The sequence below is a fragment of the Herpailurus yagouaroundi genome, unplaced genomic scaffold (assembly GCF_014898765.1).
Source record: "Herpailurus yagouaroundi ecotype Mexico unplaced genomic scaffold, PumYag 166, whole genome shotgun sequence".
In the NCBI taxonomy this organism is placed as follows: Eukaryota; Metazoa; Chordata; class Mammalia; order Carnivora; family Felidae; genus Herpailurus; species Herpailurus yagouaroundi.
This window is the reverse complement of record NW_024412407.1, coordinates 11,763,054-11,784,699: the sequence shown is the minus strand read 5'-3', so window position 1 is coordinate 11,784,699 and position 21,646 is coordinate 11,763,054. Positions and strand designations below refer to the sequence as shown.

Sequence of the window (21,646 nt, the reverse complement as noted above, 5' to 3'; positions counted from 1 at the left end):
GATGGAACAAGCACCCTTGTACATTGTTAGTGTAAATGTTGATCAGGCAGATTTCTTTTGGAGGAAAAGAAATTATAAATGTGTCACTTCTGTCCCAGGAATTATGCTGCTCAGAATTTATGTGCATATATGCCAATGCAGGATAAGGTTATCCATGAGGAAATTCAAGTCCATGGTTAAGTCAATTATGGTGTATTATACCATCACTGAAAAGAATGAGGTAGACCTATTTGTGCTAATGTGGAAGTCCACACATAAAGTGAAAAAAGCAAATCTAAGCATGCATGTATAGTTTGCTACCATCTTTAAAAGAAACATTTACATAAATATGCTTTGAACATCTGAAGGACACTAGAAATGATTAATAGTGGTTACTTCTGGGGAGGGACCTGATGGACTGGAGATGAAGAGTGAAAAGAGATACGCCACTATCTTTTGAGTTAGTGTGTGTGTGTGTGTGTGTTTTGATTTTTGTTAGCATGTGCATGCATCTCCTTTTCACTATGTTTTTTAAAATGAACCAGACCACGGAAATAATGACACACTTGTTGAGTAAGTGGCTCTCTCCCCAATTGTGTGTTTCTGAAGGTTCTCTGTCCATCCCACGTACACAGCCCTGCCCTCTCCAGGGATGGGTGTAGGGGATGCTAGACTACTCGTTTATCTCTTGGATTCACATCCCCCTTCCCCAAGGCTTAACAGCTTTTCCCCATTCCAGTAAACATGGACAGCTTTGCCTCTGGGCCTCAAGTTCTATTTCCCACTTACTAATAGGAACAAGGGAATATGCAGGAGTCAAATGGTGGCCTGTTAATGGTATAAGAATGGGCAGTCATGCCTGAACAGGAGAGCTAAACAGAAGTTACCTGGATATGTTTGAAAATATCTGTGTTCAGAAAGGTAGTTTGTTATTTATTAATAAGCATTTATTAAATACCTTCCTATAGGTCCAAGGTACCACTAGGACCTTACTTAGGACTGAAACGTATATGCAAGAATTGCACATAAAATATCAGCTCATTAGTTCAAGATCATTGTTCCTTGAAACAGAACCTCATATAAACTTGAAGTAGTCAGTGGCACAGCATCCTCTAAAGATTTTAAAAGAAAAAGGCCAAGTTAGCTGGAAAGGAAAGGAATAGCCTCTCTTCAAATACTAAATCTACAAAGTCCTCTGCCTCTAAAGCAGATCCTTGTAGTTTTGGTCTCTTCCCAGGAAATAATCACCACTCTGTTGAAAATGGGAAAGGCACCCCCTACCATCCCCAAGGGGGGGAAAAAAACATTCACCCAAACAGCTTCTACTTGTTTTTACCATATATTCCAGGGATATGTATAGGGGTTTTTTTTTGTTTGTTTTTACATTTATACAGTTTACATTGCTTGACCCATAAATAGCACTCGTAAGATTAATAGGGCCATAGTTTTAAAGAGTATTTACATAGCCCCACCATGCATACAGAGCCTTTTTAATATTGAAAAAATCAAAAAATTTGAACTTTCCATCACTAGGCAATATAAATTTGGCCATCTAAGCTTATAAACCCTGACTAAAATACAAGCAATCATTTCATCCATAAATGCTGTTTCTGGTTCTCCAACAAATCTAGCACTGCAGTGTAACAAATGTCTTGCAATTCAGGGATATAAAAATAACCAGCTTTAAAATCTGAACTGTACAGTATGTACATTAATATTTGCACCGTTAAATTAGGAATACACTTAAGTCTATGAAATACTACGTTATAAATAGCAACGTCTTTTTCAATCTGGAGCTGGAGCTAATACAATGCAGCGTTTACCTGGCTAACTGAAAGGGGACGAGGTGGCCTCGCACGATGGGATGCACAGTATTGGCTGGGTCAGCGTGACTACGTGCATGCCGCACAACAAGACAGACTGATCGGGACCTGGGCCAACCTGGTGTAGACAAAGGACACACACTATCACTTTACAAAGGTGGCGGGAGTTCTCCATTGTCTAAAATCAACACCCCCGTCCAATCACCTCCTGACAGTCTCTTGAGGATTCTCTTGAGGCTTGGAGACCAAAACCGCTACATAGGGCTGTAATGCACCTGACAGGCACAAGATGTGGCATCAACCTGGCACCATCCAAGGAGGGCAAACTGGAGAAATCACACCTTCCAAAGGTTAATCTGACACTGTAAACAGCAGCAGGGGTCTCATTTACATGGGCAAAGCACTTCAAACTATTTTAGCAACTTTCCTATGAAGAAAAAAGATAGGATTCAAGATGGTTAATGGCAGTTTAAACATGATCCCCACAGCTACTAGGTTAAGAAATAATACAGTTTTTGCCCTTGTGTCCCTTTTTCTTCTTGGATTTAGTTGTCCTCTGACCAAACTGAGGAGTGGGGAGTGCAGAAGTTGGGCTCGAAAGGTCATCTGTATAGTAGGCGTATCTCTGTGGCCGGGGTTGAGGAATTGGTTGTCCAAGAAAATATCCTTCTTCTTCTGAGTCGGAGGAGGAGGAGGTGGAGGAGCACCAGGAATCATCGTCCTCACCGTAGAGTCCCAGAAACCTAGGCACTCCAGGGTTCTGCAGTGCGTAATCGGAGGTGGCATGGGCGTACTGTCCATACAGATCAGCATTCTGGATGTATGCTTGGATTTCCCGGGCACTTTTATTCTGTATAAATTTCTCGTAGTTATCAGGGGTGTAAAGCCGCAGTCTGTCCTTGGGAGAGTATTTTCTTTCTGTGACCAGATTCAGGGCATTGTCAGAGCGGGACTTCCTACTTCTCCTGCGGCGATGGTGATGAGACCGGGATCCCCTCTCTTCAAAATGGTAGACCCGTCTTCGAGTCCTTTCACTCATTGGAGGCTGCCGGATTTCAATGTTGTCATAGTTTCCATTGTCAATGACGTCATCTGAAAACTTGACCTGCTGTGGTCTAGATTGAGACTTGGATCTTCTCAATACTGGCAGATGTACTACTGGTTTCTCCTCAGGCATGATTTTTTCTGGACACAACTCTGAACTTAGACTCTTCAAGGACTCTGCACTCCTGTGCAACATGGAAGAGTTCAAAGTCCCCATATTGCTCATTTTCTCACAATCTTCTGCCTCCATTTCCTCAAAGTTTTGCAGGGAATATAATGAGGGTCTTGGCTTGCTTTCTCCATCCACTGAAGCCCCTAGAAGAAAAGTCAAGACAAAATGTGATATTCTGACAATTACTACACACAAGCTACTGAAAGGAAGCATCTCAAAGAAAATTCTCCCAAGGGTCAATGTTTAACACCCACTAGATAAAACCAACATGCACTTGAGAAGGTTTGACTTTTATCATCGATACAGGAGGCATAGCCTCTTACAAGCCCAGCTCTTTTGTGGCCAGACATTAGTTATAGCATATGTCACGAGCAGCAAACATTTTAAAACTTCTCCACATGTAGAACATGACACACAGAAGCTTCTGCCTTGTGATACATTAAAGCCAGACTACTTCACTTGAACATCTCTCAAATCAATCCCTTCCTTTGCATCCACATGGCCACAGTTATGATCCTTTTATACCTAGCTTAGTGGTCAGCAAACCACAGCCCAAGGGCCACATCTGGCCCACAGCCTATTTGTGGATAAAGTTTCACTGGAACACAGCCACACCTATTCACTTACACATGGTCTATCGTTGCTTTCTGCAGTGACAGAGTTGAATGGCTGCAACAGAGACTGTATGATCTAAAAAGTGCTATCTAGCCCTTTACAGGAGAAGTTTGCCAAGCCCTGACACCTAGATCATCAGATCCAGTCTTCTTCCCCCTTTACCTCTGTAACATATGCCACTCTCAGATTAATTTTACTTTAATAAAGCTCTTCTCAAAACGGATATTGCTCTCCTTTTTTAATAGGGCCCAGGCAAGTCAAAACAACCCAGCAGACTGTAAGTGACTAGGGCATGGTACAGACTATTGTCACCTAGAGACTACATAACTTCCTACTTTCTAGAGGGAGCCTGTTTCTTAGCCCATTATTGTCAAGGAATGTCAGCCCTAACACTTAGTATCAAAAACAGACCTCATTGGGTACACTAAGTGTTAAAACACAGAGCCCAGCAAACAGGATATGCTTAATTCAGTCCCACCCACATTCTTCAACTCCCCTTTATTGTTGCCTCATCTTTGACAAGTCCAACAGAAATTAGGAGGGTAGTCCAACAGAAATTAGGAGGGTAGCTAGCTGTCTTAATTCCTTCTTGCCAGGGTTATTTCTGGCACAGGGCAGCCAGTAAAGCCTCTCCTGCCTATATTACAGTAACATAACCTTTATGAAAGGACTGAATATTATCAGTTGGACTATAAAACTAGCCACAGCCTTTGCTAGCCACAGACCAGTAATATTTCTGTGTTCAAAGACTTAACGCAAATGTGAGATTCAGGAGGGGGTGGGTTGCAGACTCAGTCGTGCCTTTAAAAACCTATGTAAAGTTAGGCATTTAGCCTCTTGGTGATTTAAGTTTCCTCATGTGTAACACATACTAAGTAATACCCACTTGATACAGCTCAGGATCATTTTAAGGATAAAATGTAGATAACTGATACGAATATGCTTTGAAAACATTAAAGTGAAATTATTTTTTAATCTGCATAAAAAACATCCAGCTATTTTTGAGCTATCTGTTGCCAGCGGGCAATTCAGAAAAATATAAAAGATGCCATGAGCTTATAAAGCACACATGCTGATTTTAGCATCTTGAAATTCCTACAGCAAATCTTAAGAGCACAGGATCTTTCAGACACAGATGCAGACTCCATTATCCACATAAATCAATTTCCTCCTCTTTAAAATAAGGATAATACCTATTCAAGAAGCTTCTATTAAACACGTATGCTCACGTTTATTTTGTTAGCGTTTGGCGTTCGATGTAAACTTCTTCCTTCCCTTGGTCTACAGTTTTTCGTAACATGGGCCCTACTGCTGAACTGTAGTTTGTAGAATAAATTTTTAGTGGCTCTTTTTTCCAAAAACCCCATAATCCCTAGATTGCGTACCTGTGATATTAGATAAAGCCAAAGAATCCATAGAATCTCGAACACTTTGCTCTGGTTTCAAGTCTGACAAACACTCCAGGGAATCTTCATACCAGTGTGTTTGATCGTGATTATAGCCTGAAGCCCCATGGTCCAGATCCAATTCCTGGAGCCTTCTACTGCTTGCAGGGCCTGGGTGGCTGCCATAAGCAGAATCGCCTAGTCCATCTTGTGACTGTGCCCAATACATATCAGACTGGTATTTTTTACTTGCAAGGCTCTGGTTATTTTGCTTTAACTCAGTCTTATTTTTAACCATGTTATCAGATATCCAGTGCTCACTGGCTCGTATATCTAGCTCACTGGGCGGCTGCTGAAAGAGGCTTTTATCACCAAACTTGAGGAGGAGCTGCGTCATATAATCTTCATGCTCAGCCCATTCTTCAGGGTCTTCTGGGGTTTCGTGCTCCACTCTGCCTTTCCAAAATTCTTCATTGACGAAACCTCCCTGCCTGGCGAGACTCAGATCCTCCAATTTCCGAGAAAGCGTGTCGTCAGCATTGCCTGATAGGCCAGGAAACTTGTAGTTTAGAGCAGGCGACAAAAGAAGAGACTGTCTACACTGATCTGCTGACCGACTGCTCTTGCCCATCCGGACACTTCTTCTAGAGTCTCTTGATCGAGCTGACTGAAATGCAGAGTCAGAAGAATCAGAGGCATGGACGTCTTCACCAAGGCTGCATGTTTTCGAGCAATAAATCTGACCTTGTTTGGGAAGGAAGGGACACCCCAACAAAGAAGCTTTACATTGGGCACAAGAAAAGCAGGCTTCTGTAGCATGCCAGTGCTGCCCATCATAGGTCATCTGTGCATGGTCGACACCTGTTTTGAAGAAGGACAGAGTAGGAGGTTACAGTTCAATCTTGAAATAAAGGAAGAAAAAGACAAGAATGTTTGTATGGGGGAACTCTAAAAGGTGATGGAAATGTCTGTATTTTGAAAGGGCTGTGGGTCACACATGTACAGTTAATTGTCATTATTCACAAATCCCATATTTTTGAATTTGCCAAAATTTTTTAATTTGCCTACTTGCTAAAATGTATCTATACCCGCAGAATCAATACTTGCAGAGCTTTCAGGGTTATTTGCTGACAGGTGCAGAATGATGAAAAATTTGAGTCAACTGATGTGCCATGTTCCCAAGCTGAGGTCAAACAACCGACGCTCTGTCGTTTGTCTCTGCGCTCATACTTTAACAGCTGACAGAGCCATGGTCGATTTATTATCAAGTTTTCTTTGCATTTTTGGGCTTTGTGTTGATTCCGCTGTTTAAGAGGGCTCCCAAGCATAGTGCTGAAGTGCTGTATACTGTCCCTAAGCTCAAGGAGGCTGTGATGTGCCGTATAGAGCACGTAAGTGTGTTAGATCTAGCAGCGTCATTCAGGCATGAGCTACAGTGCTCTTGGCTACGAGTTCAATATTAGTGAATCAGTATACACTAAATAAGGTGTGTTTAAACTAAGACATACATGAAAGAAGATTATCTGTTGAGCAGTTCATGAAAATGTGACCAGAGCCTTGCAGGACCCCAACCCTGACTGTCCCCGAGGAGCAATGGTCCAGTAACTCAGGCAACTTTATAGAACACAATCATCACAAATAATGACAGCTGACTACATATCCATTGTCAAAACTCCTCAAACTAAAACATTTAAGATCTGTACATGCCTCTGTAAGTTCTACAAAACAAGCCCACACAGAGACTGGACAATCATAGGCCGGCTACACACTTACCGATGTGCTCCCCACAGGTCTCACAGTACTCTGCATAGAGAGACTCAAAACAGCCGCAGCAGAATGGGCGGCCATCCTTCATGATGTATCTCTGTCCCCCCAGGACCGTTTCACACTCAAGGCAGCAGAAGTGTTTCATGTGCCAATGGCGACCCTCAGCTTCTGTGCACTCATCAGCAAAAATTATCTTTAAAAAGAAATGGGATGAAAAGATCATGGTGAGCTCTTCTAGAGGCCAATTAACTGCATGTTTTCTGGACAACTGACAGACACTGGCTCTTAAAGAAATCACTTAACTAGCTAACCTAGGTTCTTATAGCCTCAGGCTCACATCTTACTTGATTTAGATATGAAATAAAAGCATGAATTGAAAATGTTGAAAAAGAGAAACTCAGTGCTTGCTTAAACTTAAAACAAAAAACAGATTTTTACGTAGGAGATCATTCATTTGGTCATATTTTTGCTCTCCAGTCACACTTTGTTGGCATAATCTGGCAAAGAATACATTAACATTGAAATAATTTAGTAGTCTGTATTTTGATACTAAACTCATAAAAATGTCTGCAGAATCAGCAGTTACAGCTATCCAGATGCTGTGCTGTGTGAACAGCACGTGTAGATAATGTTTCATTTGACCCGGTGGTCATCTCCAGATTAAAGACTTTATTTTTTATAATTTTGGTTTCAAAGAAATTTCAAATTGCATATTATTGAAAAAAACTAAAAACATAAATGTATAAAAGTAAGCACTGAAAGTTAACTGTCACTGATTGAAGGAGACTGAGGAGATACAGAATAAATGCAATAAGGTACCCTGGATTCGATCTTGGAATAGAAAAGAGACACTAGCAGAAAAACTGGAAATCTAAATAAAGTCTGTAGTAATGGTATTATGCCAATGTTAATTTCTTAGTTTTGATGCATATACCATGGCTAGGTAGGATGTTAACAATAAGGGAAGCTGGGAGAGGGTCTACAGAACTCTCTGTCATCTCTTCAAGTCTTCTGTAAATCTAAAATTACTTTAAAATAAAAAGCTTAAAAAAAATTCCTTTCACACCACCATCCCTTCCCACATGCCCCAGGGGTAACCACTGTTAACTCAGTGTATGTCTTTCCATACTAGTTCTGAGTGTATACAGATATATACACAATCCCGACTTACTCTCCCTTTATTTAACAAAAAGAAGATTATCTACTACTTAATATTCTTGCAACTGGTTTTCTTCTCCCACAATCCATCAAGGACATCCTACTTATCAATGCACAAACACACCTGCTGCCTTCTCTTTATTAGCTGCATATTATTCCATTATATGAATGTACAAGATTATCTTAAAAATATCTAGACAGCAAAAGCAGGAGATATTTATATTTTGCTTAGATGTGAACAGTGGAATACTGGCTTACTAGAAGCTTATTTTTTCCAGTGTTAAGGGATAAACTTTTTTTTTTTTTTTTTTTTTTTACCTCATCACATGCTGAACACCGTGGTTTGAGCAGTTCAGCATGGTGCCTGCCACAGTGAATTTTTCCATCCTGATAAAAATAGATGAGGTCGACCAGCAGCTCGTTGCACGTGTAGCAGACAAAACAGGAAGGGTGCCAGCACACTCCAGGGCCCGCACGAGAGGCAAACACTGCAATTTCACCTCCATTTATCTTCAACCCACACTAAAAACAAAAGGATTTGAAATTTAGATGATCCTTCTTTAAGAACTGGATGCTCAGCCTTTCCTACTTTACACTAAATTCCATTTTGTCAAGAAAGCTTTTATTTGTGGCCCCTCCTGTTAGTGATTAAATAGCTCTTTAATGCTGGATTATTTCTGATTCTTAACTGGAATGAACATGCCTCAGATATACTACCACACTAGACTGTTTCTAAGAATGGTTTCATCCAAGTCACATGAAGAATCCTTTTCCTGAGCCAGCCTCCTATTGGATACATTTCCTGCTCTGAGCCAGGAAGTGTCTGAACGTCTTCATTCTGTTTCTGCAGTTTTGAACAGTGGGTGTACCCCAGCACCTCTCTCCATGCCCAGATTTCACCTGATGTTTACACAAGGGCATACTGACTCCCCCTGTCATTTATAAACATTAATGTCCACTTAATAAAAAGCTAGGCTGCCTTTTATGTTTTGGAGGCTTTTAGGGCCCACACCTGTGCTGGCCCGGTCACCTACCCCCAACCATACTCCATCCACATCACTACCACGAGCTACTACTCATCCTTGGAAAGTGCTACCTGTTCGCACACGGCGTGCATCACTGCTCTGGACAAAAGTTTAATCGTTCCTCTTCCTAGTGCTTCTTTCTTCCTTTGAGCACTGAACACCTGCAATTCTTTCTTCTCCTCTTCACTCAGCGACTGGCAATACCGCACCTTCAGAGAGAAGAAAACAGAAGCACCACCCTGGAGCACCCAGTCTCCCTCACCAATTCAGTATTTCCAGGGTTAGAGTTTCGGCAAAGAGCAAGTTTAACTGGCCTGCCCCATAAATCCCCAATTTAAAAATGGCACTGTACCTTTAAAATGACATCAAATCTTATAGCCTCTCCAACAAAAGGGAAATGCAATTTGAAGGATCTTTTTTTAAAAAAATAAGGAGTGTTTAAACTTTTATCAGAGACACTTAAAAAAACTGGAAGACATTAACCTTTCTACAAAAGGTTTAAACTTGTTAATTGCCACTTTCACTCTCCATTCTACAGGCACTCCACTGCAGGGCCAGCCCTAACTACCAGAAAGCACTGACTCTAGATGAAGGGGCAGGGAAATCTCAGGAATTTATAGGTTCCTGATAAGTGGTGGGTGGCTGCAAACACTATAAAAAACAACTTGTTGTTAAGTTTATTGCACTGACACCCTTTTCTCTCTCAAAGAATGGAAAGCTATATTCTCAAGGCAAATTTTAACTGAAGAAAGGCAAAAGAGCCCTGGCCAGTGAGGAGGTAGGGTTTATGAGAGGCAGCTCAATGTTTAGGGTGTATTTTTTTTTCTTTAAATTAGGCTGCTTCCTGTTATTTTACCTCATTATCATGTGGCGGCAACTGGTACAAGAGCTGTTTAATTCGATGTTTCTCTCCAGGGCTGTTAACATAAGGAACCTTTTCCTCTGGTAAGCAAGCAAAATAGAGCTGGATCTGGGTAAGAGATGAAAAACAAGGATATCAGCATACCGGAAGTGAACATCTTAGCTTACATTCCATCTTAGAAAGTTACCTTTCTCTTTAGGTACAGGGTTTGGCCTCTTGTAGCTAATGAGAAGACCAGCTGAGCCAACTCAGCAGAACTGCAAATCTTCAGATAGCTAGCATCCAGCTGCTAAATTGCTCTTCAGGAATGTAATTTGTAGTGACAATTAGGGGCATCATAAATTATGCACCATAAAATGTGCACACTTAATGCTACTATTCCTCAGCCTATCTCCCTAGGGTCAGCCAAGAAAGAATGCCGGGTGAGTGCTGCATATGACCACACAGGCTGTGTGACGCCGCCCAAAACCCAGACACTACACAAGCACACTCAATTTGCCTTCTGAATTTTACACGTCACAGAGACAAAAGCTGTTTTGTTAAACTGTGTAAACTCTCCCTTATCAGGTTCTCTCAAGCATCAGCTTTCTTTGCTTCCATGGATGTTATTTTCTAAATACCTGGAGTCCGTTTCCCCACGGAAACTGGAGGGGGGCCATACTGAGCTGTACTGAGGTCACTTTGAAAGGAGAACTCCATTTCTGTTTTTTTCCCCCCCATGGTATTTCAAGGTATATCCCTTAATGCATGTAGAGTACTTTGCAGTGCTGAGAATCAAGGTGGTTTGAGGGGAAAAGATCAGGGAACTAGGGGCTTGTCTGCTTCAGTTTATCTTTCTATCACATAAAACCTACCCAATCATAAGCTGAAAGAAGGGGTTTTCTGCTAGTAAGTAGTCAAAATATTGCTTTCCTAACCAGTGTGCCAGCACACCACCCTCCCTCCCCATTGCGTCAGCCACAGAAGCTTTTACAGTTAGGAGTGCTTACTGAATACCAGTTCCATGTGCACCGGGTACTGTGCCAGGATGAGTAGGGAGCCCCTATTCCTCAGAAAAGTTTCCCACCATGCAGGAAACCCCCATAACTTAGGAGCAGTCATACACCCAGCTGGGACCTTTTATTTCAAACTATGGCTTCACCTGCATCTGTCACCAGCAATTTTTAGTAAGTTCATCATTATAAGGATATTGAGGAAATAAAACTCTGCATATACAATATTCTCATCTTAAAGTAACAATACAAACAAAGCATCAAATTTTTTTTTTTTTTTTTTTTTTTGGCAATACACTCTGTGGTGACAGATTCTTTTATGTGTCAGGTTATCAAAGGTCAAACGTCTAAGCAATAACACTTCAGGTGATTTCTTACAGCTCTGTACTTCTCATCTCTTCCAAAGCAAAAGCATTGCTCAGAGCTGGCATGGAAATGTTCCTCTTTCCTTTCATTACCTTTCTATTGTTACTTGATGTCTTCAAAAAGTTTAAATTCCTCTCACTCTCTCCCAAGATCGAAGAAATGAAATATGCCCTTCAAAAGCAAAAATTTATACTACCCAGAGAGCAAGGACAAAGGAGGATAGCATAGCGTGTCAGTAATGGTAGGAATGGTCTGTACATTTTTTAGCATTTCTCAAAAAAAATCTGAAATGTTGCTGGTAAACAGAGCACATGGAGTGATGAGGTCCCACCTGCTCTGGCCGCAGGCCTGGGGGCACCCAGGCATACTCCTCCAGGGCACAGCCAGAGTCGTCGTCAGATGTGGAGCTCCTCTGGCACCCGAAGGCAAGCTTGCTCATTTTGGGCTCCATCTCCAAAGGCATAATATTGAAGTGAAAAGGCCGGTTTCTCAGTCACAGGACATCAAACAATGGCTGCTGTGGACAATATAGGGAAAAAGCAAAGAAATTAAAACCTGAAGGCACTACTCTTGCCCTCCAGGAACTTGTATGGAATGCTGTTTACACACAGCTGGGCCTGGTTTTCTAGTAACTAGTTACCCATTTCTAGTCACCAAGTTACCAGTGTCGCCACCCCCCAACCCCCAGGCCCACCAAAACTGCGCATCTAGAGTTACACAATTTGGAAGCAGCCCCCTTAACAACTTAGCATTTCAGAAGATGCCACCAAAACTAGCTTAGTTCCAGCTGCCTTTAACAAGCGCCTCTAACACGCTATTCGTTAGAAGGGTTCTCAAGAAACTGCTTTGTTGACTTTCTAACTTTCCCACAAATGAAATCCTGTGAAGTCCCAAGAGTGGAAGAAGTGTCAGAGATGGCACCGCCTCCTGCCCTGCCTGCTGCTTTGTGTTCCCGAGACCCCACCCTGCTCCCGGGTCTCCTAATCCCAGCCATTTACTGCCGCCTGCACAGAGTGGGTCCACTGGCAGACTGCTCAGATTTCTGGTTTCTAATCAAGTCTACTCCCTGACTAGAAATAGCAGTTGAATCCTTAATATAGCACATTCAATCCAAAAGCCTTTAGTATCAATGGGCCAAAGTCTGCCAGACAGTTCATTAATGAGTTCCTTCAACAAAAAGTAATTGAATCCAAGCGCGAGGCTAAAATAAAATCCTGCTAGCTGACTATTAGTGTGGAATTGCATTACCAGCAGGCATTCATTGAAAAGTCACACCTACTATGTGTGACAAGCTAGCAGCCAGCTACTGGGCAAGGTAAGATGTAAATCCAGTTCTGGATGAAAAGTCTTCCTCAGAGGGAAGGGCTGCAAAGGTGTTAACACAGGGGTCTCTTGCTCTACAGCCCAGGAACTTTGTTATCGGCGTTTAAGTTCCTTGTTAAATTTCTGTTGATTCTTAAACATCATCCCTCATCCTAAGGCACTAAGAAAAAAAGATACAAGACTTTTCAGAATCGATGCAGCTTGTTTTATACCTGCCCCTTTCCTTCTCCCTCCACCAAACAAAAACAAAAACAAAAACAAAAACAACATAATTAGCCTGACCTCAATTTAAAGAAAACAAGGCTCAGGAAGTTCAATCACTCACCTAAGGTTACACAGCTGAAAGCCAGAGAGTACAGTCACACTACGCGCCTGACTCATCAGACTTCCAAAAATTGTTCTGCCTTAAAAAATTCTCTCTCTTGCTAAAACAAGTAGGAAAGGCAGTGAACCCTAAGCACACTCCTGCCTGAGAGGAAGTCCTTTCTCAGCCACTATGTCAAACCCAACTCTACAGTATCAGAAAGTTACCTCTCACAACCCAATTATTAAAACGTACACTTTTTCTTTTATAAATCAAAGGACATAAATTAAAATTGCAACAGTTAACAAATGGAAGGCCAAACATCCAAGGGCTACAAATCGTTGTTAGAAGAAGGAGCGACGCCATACAGTAGGCAGATATTATTTCAACTATTAGTTTAACTTTTCCTTCACCCTGAACAAAAAGTAAAGATGAACTCATTTCCTCCACTATCATTGGGAGGTTACGACCTTTTAAACAAGTCGTCATTTCACACAGGTGCAATTCATTCCCATCTTGACTTAAGAAAGGCTCTCTAAACAGGCACATTCCTCTTAGCCCTCCGTAAAAAAAGGATGTGTTAATGAAAGTCAGAAAATTTCTTGGATCTAGTCTTTCCCTTTTGTTTTGGAAAAAGCAACTCCCACATGTCAAAGGAAGAGAACTAGAGGTTAAGAATTTAATTAGTAACTCAAAAATCCCCACCAGGAGAACGGGGGCAGGGGGGCTGGGAACCTTCAATGCAATTTTAACCTGAATATTGAAATATATATATTTGGTCCTTCCCAAATCTGGCTGAGGAAGGAGACACTAAGGTACCTGCACTGCAGAAACTTACAAAAAGCATAAATATTAACAAGAACCTATTAAATACTAATATAAAACAAGAGAAAACACAAATTTAAGACAAACCATGGATTTTCCAAGCTAGCACAAAGACGCAGACTAGCAAAGATCTGAATTACTTTTACAGCTATATTCCTAGATTAGCCTTTTGCAAAAAAATGTATAGTAAATTGCCATCCCAATCAAGGTAAATCAACTTTAGCACTAAATGACACAATCCACCTCCTCCCAATCTAGATGGGAGGCCACGCCTTGAACTACAACTCCCATATATTCGTCCCAGCCTCTCTACACACTACACTGAGGACTGTCGACCATCAACAATGTGAAGGGTCCAAGTGAAGGGACACGAGTTATCACAGGCAAGGCTTTCAGTTTTATGTGTTGGCATTCTGACAGCTAACTGATTCCTGGTGGGATTAGTGTTATGACATTTAATTATCATATGGAGCAACCCAATGAGGGCGTGTCTCAATTCACAGCGGGGAAGACGGAGCCTCAGAACGAACTGTCACAGGACAACTGTCCAAAGGCACAGTGGCCTTAGAACTTGGCCTGTGATCTTAAACCTCTAACCCCACACTGCCTCCTAGAGGTGGAACCTGACGAAGCCGGTTCCCCTTTGCTGTGGCCAGTTAGTACCGCTACTGCATCAGTCATGACAAATGACTGAATGTAGGGAGACAGTCCACTTTGCCCAGAAAAGGCACTTCAAGGAAAGCACACAGTGAAAAAGGATTATAAAAATTCACCAGCCTCATGAGCTGTGGGTTCAGAGTTTATTCTCTGGAGAGAGCCTCTTTTTGCTTTCTATCAGAAGATAATAAAATGACAAAACATTACATGCATTGGGAAGGTCTCAGAGCTGACAAAAAAAATTAAAATAATAAAAGTTACATAGCATGACCTTTACTTGATAACACAAAAATCTGAATATGGATTTTTCTCTTTTAAAAAATTACTTGTGTCAGTAGACCCTTATATTCTTAAGTATATCATTTTCTCAAACTGTGTCATATGAAAGCAGGTGACTGCTGATCATGGTTCTTGCACTATAAAATGTTAAAGTAATAAAAACGATAAATAAAAACATTTCACAGGGGCGCCTGGGTGGTTCAGTCGGTTAAGTATCTGACTCTTGATTTCGGCTCAGAGCATGGTCTTAACGAATCCATGAGCTCAGTCCCCGCGTCAGGCTTTGTGCTGTCAGTGCAGAGCCTGCCTGGGATTCTTTCTTCCTCTCTGCCCCTCCTCTGCTCTCACTCTCGCAAAATAAACTTAAACAAAAATACATGATCTCCCAAATACACCTTATGTAGGCATTTACATTTACTGTATTGAAAATGCGTGACAGCACAAAGAAAGAGGGGGACGTGGCCATTACTTATGCTCTGGGTCATGATGTAGGATCTTCCTAATGACATCTAAATGTGGTTCTGTCTCGTCTGCCAAAATACCACCTTTTAGAACAAACACGAAACCATGTGTGAATTAGATCTGACAGAAAGATTTAATTAATTTCATTTCCAGGTATTGTCTCTAGGTTGATCATGTGAAATACAGACACAAATCAGGTCTACAAATGAGTTGAATTATAACAGGAATAGAACTATCGAAAGTTGGAATTATGATACAGAAAATTTTCAACATTTTTTTTTTGAACAACCACACTTAGATGGGCAAAAGTGGCCCTGTCCTTTATTAATTTTGTACTTAATTTTTGTAAATTTTTATTTTGATATAATTTCAAGTTTCAGAAAAGTTGGAATAGCCCTTTGTAGCCTTTACCCAGACTCATCAAGTGTTTGCATTTTGCTTCATCTGGTTTACCACCATTCTCCTCCTCATGATCACAAACACATACACACACTTTTGTGGGAGCCTTACGGAAGTGCAGATTTTTAACATCCTCTTACCTAACCACAGCTAAGTTTTAAATATGGTGTTATATTTTTTAAATGTTTATTAAAAAAAACTATATGCAAGACACGGTGCTAGATACTGGAGATCAACAGAGTAAAAAGCCAAAATAACTTAGTATTCTGTGATTATTCTGAGGAAGGTTTATTGTACTGGTAGTGAAATGCTGTAACTGAATGAACTTAATAACATGTGAATGACAATTATGCATTAAGTAATTCTGTGCTAGGTTTGACCCTGTTAAGGAAATGGATCTGGAAGGGCCCCACCTCTCCAAAGTCTCTTCATAACAATGCAGGGAAAAAAGTAGAACGATGTTCAGGAATGGGTTTGTTCAGGTTCCAGAGTTTGACCGTCAAGGAAGCATGTAGAGGGAGCAACACCTTTAAGAGCTAACAGCACTGTAGAAGATGGCACTGAGGTCAAGCACAGAGAACAGATACTTGGATTAAATTACAGCTGGTAAGGAGTTATTTGCAGGTACTATTTTAAAGAGAGGACTAAAAGCAGACTAGAAAGAAGACTCAAGGAGACGAATGACAAAAAGAAGAAAAGGGAATGGACAAGGGAGACGAGAAGAAAGCCCAAGGTTGGGTAGAGAGAAATGAGATACTTTTTTCTTACGAAGACAAGGACTATCATGGGGATGCTCCAAGCCAGCCAAACAACAGAAGGTGGAAGAGTTTCATTTCCCTTCTTTCTCCTTTTCTCCTTTCTTCCTTCAAAATAGTTAGTTACTTCTCACCATTAAAAAAAAACTCAAACAGTTCGCAGATGTAGGACTTCTCAATCATCATATAATTGTCAAGAGAACATCTGACCCAAGGGACAGAGCAATACGTAAAGGAATGGGATCTGGGCTTCAGCATTCAGTAAACCCAGCCCTGAACTCTTCAGACCTTTGGCAAACCACCAAACGCAATGGGGCCTTGTTCTTTATTGTAACTATTTTCCTTACAAAGATGGTCTAAGTAGGTGAAAGTTTTAAAGAAGAAAGGAATTATACGAATATAAAGAATTAAAATTACTACTGACTGTGTCAATTGGCATTGTTATTTCCACTCTGACTACACAGATTTTTCTTGAAACTGACCAGCAACATCCAGAATAAGAACACGTTAATAGCCAAGACAAAGGTTGACATGGGAATTTCATCTTCTTTTTGAGTTCTGGAGGTTCTGTAGCCTCCTGAAGGGCAAACGGTTTTGACAAACTATCAGCCACCATTCCCAAGTCCCTTGGGATCAACTTCTAACCAGTCCTCACAACAAAATCTCCAATACCAGCATGCCTGCGCACGCACACAATGCATAATCGTCTACAGAGCATGGCAGGGTATTTCCAGGTGTCTTAGTAGAGCAACAATGGTGAGAACCCAATATATAACTGGCTGTAAGGTGGCCCTTATTCCCCCAATCAGAGTATGGTCTCATCCATCCAACAGTGATATAAGGAGGGGTTCCTTGTGAAATTTACTTTGGACATTCATTTACTCCATCCATTATTGAGTGGTTCTAGGAAATACCACAAAGAGGCAATTGACTTCATTCCATTAAAAGCTAGAACTTAAAAAAGAAAATGTATTTAACATGGTAAGAATATTTCCAAATTCCATTATACATTTCCTTGTTTTCTTGAGTGCGTGTGTGTAAATTATATGTGAGTTAGCCTTTGACTGATCATTTGTTTTCATTCTGAACAGAAAACGAACAATAGAAAGAACGCTGGCTTCAGGAATCCAATCTAGTCATTTAGCTGGATGTGACCCCGGAACCTAGTTCCTCAATTGGAACACAAGTTTAGGGCTACCTCACAGTGTAGAGCTGATGTGTGGAATTGCATGGCCCCAAGGCTTTAAGATGGTTCACAAACTTTTTATAGGTTTTTCCCTCCCTGCATTCATGACAGATTCTGAATTCTTGCTACTTTAGTCTCTTATAAAGTAAGTAGCCTTTTTCCTTTGCCCACAACCAACAACCTCTAAATCTTTTTTAGTATTTTGCTTTCAATGTTCTGCAAATTTGGCAACTGTAATTTGAAAAAATTCATCTAGACGTATATAGAATCATTACGCTATGAACAAGGGCTTACACATTCCTTCTGGAAGTAATCACTGGTTAAATAAGATAATACACAAAATGTGAAGGTATTATGCAAATTAAAAGCAGCTCTATTATTTTGCTATGCTATTTTGGTCATTTGAGGATCATTTATTTTCTACTGCACTTACATGCTGCCTCCAGAATAGCTAAGGAGTATTATTTTGGTTGACTTTTACATATACATAAACGAGCCTTTACTACTTTTCCCTAAAAAGTTTCATAAGTCAGCACAGTATATGAAGGTCCAGAGGCAGTGAAGAGTCGAGAGTTTTGCTGGAAGACAGAAGCAACAATAGATGGCAATGACGGCACTGAATGACGCTTTCAAGAATTAAAAAGATCAGGCATCTGACTTTGTGTTTAACCCTAAAGGCAATGGGAAAAGACAAAAGGCATGTGAGCAGAGTACCACTGCTGGTCTTAAAGAAAATTAATACTACAGTGATGGTCAGGAAAGAGAACAGGAACCTGGGAGGGGCCTATTTGTCTACTGTTCCCAAGAGAGCCTAAACATGGTGGCTTGGGGAACCAATAGGAAGGGGGGGATCTGGGTCAAAGATAGTCTTAGGTGACTGAAAGATGATGTACTAAAACAGAAATACTACACTGGCAAGTCAGAGGGAATGAGGATTTGAGAGGGTTGGGGAGAAGGAGTTCAATCAGATACACATTGAGGTTATAACTGTACATCAGTTCTGGTATGGTTCCTATTATTAATCATTTTTTGGACTAAGTCACCAAATCAAATCAAAATCATGCAAATGGAAAACAGAATAATTTTCAGTCCCTGCCATTGAATACGAAGTCTAAGGTCATACCCCTAATTTACAAACACTTCTCCCAAATTCCACTCTAGTTCCTATGTGAAGATTACCATGGCATTGCAGGGTCCCTACGAAAAGGTATTTCTTGTGTGAACATCCCCAGGGAAGTTAGAAATCCTTTGATCACCAAAACCCAGAACAGATACTGATTTGTGAACTCAGTTGGGCTAACATTCCCTAGGTGTCCCCTGCTGCTAAGTGTCATCCTGAGGGCCACAAACTGCTTAACAACTTCTTTGTTAAACTGCTTGTTAACAAGGCCTTAGCACATAAAAGATGCAGATCACACATAACCACTCAAGAGCTACTCTAACTCTTCAGGCTAAATATGCAGGTGGATTAAATTTAACTACAGACTAATTTGGTAGTACAAAAACCCTTAACACTTCTGTTCCTTTCAACACACAAAATACACAACCCTGTGGATATAGGTATCCCCTTGTTTATGGAGACTTTTAAAAAGCCAGAAAGACCTGTAGTCACCATAGGTATCAAAACTATGATAACCAAAGTTTGAATTTCATAGTAGAGATCCTAAACTGTTATCTCTTTAAAGTTTTCACACACACAAAGAGTACGCAATGCTTATTGTCTGCTAAAGACGAAAGTTCAGGGCCCAATTCACTTTTATTTCTGTTGAAACGAACTGTTGAGATAACTGTAAAATAAAAACATAATGAAGGTATCCAACGGCACTGCTTCATCAAACATTAGTAAAAGAACTTCATACCAGCAATTAGTGGCATTAGGCCATGTGCCCTTTGGCATTTTCTGTATTTTCCAGGTAGACCTCCCTCCAACTTGTACATTTTCCAACAGCTGAGTGGCCTGTCATGTACCATCCAATTGCCAAGAAGCTATCCATTTTTCCAAGAGGAAATGTGGAACGCTGCGGGGTTTCAAAGCATTCTAATTTCATGCACAAATACATTCCACGACAGTAAGACAGACTGCCTAACAAAAGGAGGAAACATGATGACAAAGCATGGTCCTTTGCCAGAGCGACGCTTCTGGGGTCAGACTTTTTTGGCTGTAAACCGGTATATACAGACAAAATCCAAAACGCATGCTGGGGTGTGCCGCGGACCACGCAAGGCACGGCTCTAATGGACTAGTTAATTTCCATAATGGGGGACGCAGATATTTTTCGCAAATCGTGTTCCAGTCAGTCTCCTATTGATTTTTTGAATTTCTATTTTCAACGGCGGCCCAAGGAAACGGCAGCCAGACTTGACTCCAATGTACACACAGACTCAGGTTTCACCCCGTCACCTGTTGGCTCCTGAACAACACTCCTCTTTGTGAAACTTACAGCACTCATTTGAAACAAGTTTCCAGAGAAAACACTTCAAGAAAGTGTTTGAGAAGTCACAAGACTCGAGTTGTAAAAACAAATTCCACACATAGCCTGGTTTATACTGACATAGATTAATGTGAAAACCTGAGCTTTTTAAGAAGGGGTTCGGGAGGGGAGCCGGAGGGAAAGGATGTCACCCTTCTTCGGGAAAATTCAGCAGGCTAATTCTGGATAGGGCTGCGAGTGATGGCTGTGGGGGTTCCGCTGGGTCAACCCAGGCCCGCACCGGGAAGAGACAGCTTGCAGCAGGCGTCGGCGCCCCGCAAGCCCTACCCTCCGCGCGGCCGTGGCTGCTCGGGCCGCAAGGGGGCGCCCCGAGCCGCGGGTGGGACGCGGCCCTCTCCCCCACCACCCGGCCCCTTCCCCGCCTCCCCGCTACGGCGCCCAGAGGCCGAGCCCCAGACCCAGCGGCAGCGAGCGAGCCCGTCCTGGGCGCCGACGCCAGGCCCGCAGAGAACAGCTCCCCTTTCCCAGGGGCCACAACAGTCGCCTGCGAACCCCCTGACCCACCTCCAGCGGAAAGTCTCGCGGCGCCTCTGCGCAGCGTCCCCTCCAAGGAAGAGCACTCGCCCCCCGGCTTGACGGCGATACCGAGTGGCCGCCGGTCCCGGATTCTACCCCCCAACTTCCAACAAGAAGCCCCTCTCGGCGGGCGCACGGTGACGCGCGCACCCCCGCGGCCCTCGGCGTCCAGTCCCCGCCGCCCGGCTGCCATCGAGCCCCGGGGCCAGACCGCGGCTCCCCACCTGCAACCGCGGGGTGGAACGCGGCCTGCGGCCCCTCCCGGCACCCGCCGCGGCCCGCGAATCCGCGGAGCCTCTCGGCGCGCCCTAGGCGCCCACCGCTCCGCGTCCTGCCGAAGCTGGCGGCCCGGCGCAGGGAGGTTCCCGAAGGAAAACGGGGCTGAGTGCCCTCCAGGAGGTCACCCTCGTCCACCCGTTTCCGGAGGAGACCCTAGCAGGGCGGGGACGGAGGGGCGGGGGCGGCGAGCGCGGGGCCCCGGTTAAACCGCGGCGGGCCGCACCCCCTGTCGCGGCTCAGCACCGGCCCTGACCGGCTGGCTAGGGGTCGCCGCCGCCCCCGCTCCTCCTTGACGCACCCCCGGCCCCTGCGGCTGTCCCCCGTGAGCCCCCTTTCGGTGCAAGGCGGCGATCCTCACCGGCTGCAGCTCCCTAACCAGCCGCGGTGGGGGGAGGGCTGCAAAAAGGTCCCTTAGCTCCCCGGAGACCCTCTGTCCCCGCCAGCGTCGCCGACTCTGCTCCCCCGTGTCTGAGTCGCCTCGTCCAGGCCACCGCATCCCCCACCCCCCAGCTCTGCGTTCCTCCAGAATCCTCCACCCGGGAGAGAAAAATCCCAGTGTCCGCTCTGCGCCCGCGGCCGGCGAGCTTCAAAAGTAACCAGAGCCCGCATTTAAAAAAGTAACCATTTCGCTTCCTGCTGGTCCCACCCTCCTAAGGAGCGCCGCAGGCCGGCCTCCCAGCTCGCAATCGCAGCCCTGCTGGGCTCCCGGCTCCCGTCCGCAGGAGGCGCCTGCCCAGCCTGGTCTCGCGGCCGCCCGCTTTCCAGGAACTGTCACTGCTGACCGTGCCCCTGGCAGGTCTCCACGAGGTCCTGCGCGCACATTATTCCTCGAAAAGTTACCCACCCACTTGGCCAGCCTCGCGGCTGGAGCCCCTTACCTCCGTCCGCCCGCTCCATTCCCAGGAGCCCTAGTGAGAGGAGCAGCTGAAATGCAAATACCCCAGGCCGCTTATGTAAACTTCCCCCTCCCGCAGGTGCACG

At 43.3% G+C, this 21,646-nt stretch overlaps 1 protein-coding gene across 5 annotated transcripts in view; it reads right to left on the bottom strand.

The window, feature by feature from the left end:
- Window positions 1-904: 904 nt before the first annotated feature.
- The window catches only part of PRICKLE1 (prickle planar cell polarity protein 1), a 112,518-nt gene continuing 91,776 nt past the window's right edge, over window positions 905-21,646 (bottom strand). Inside the window, exons 1-8 of one of the 5 annotated variants that reach the window (XM_040488400.1) lie at window positions 21,544-21,605; window positions 11,520-11,705; window positions 9,825-9,938; window positions 9,040-9,177; window positions 8,262-8,465; window positions 6,792-6,978; window positions 5,019-5,879; window positions 905-3,161 (exon numbers count right to left, since the gene is read on the bottom strand). In XM_040488400.1, the coding sequence (XP_040344334.1) occupies window positions 2,299-3,161; window positions 5,019-5,879; window positions 6,792-6,978; window positions 8,262-8,465; window positions 9,040-9,177; window positions 9,825-9,938; window positions 11,520-11,651 (2,499 nt within the window). In that variant the 5' untranslated portion in view covers window positions 11,652-11,705; window positions 21,544-21,605 and the 3' untranslated portion in view covers window positions 905-2,298. Of the gene's footprint in view, window positions 3,162-5,018; window positions 5,880-6,791; window positions 6,979-8,261; window positions 8,466-9,039; window positions 9,178-9,824; window positions 9,939-11,519; window positions 11,706-20,374; window positions 20,478-21,023; window positions 21,175-21,543; window positions 21,606-21,646 lie in introns of those variants that run through there. The other 4 variants (XM_040488399.1, XM_040488401.1, XM_040488398.1 and 1 more) reach the window with 4 other exon arrangements.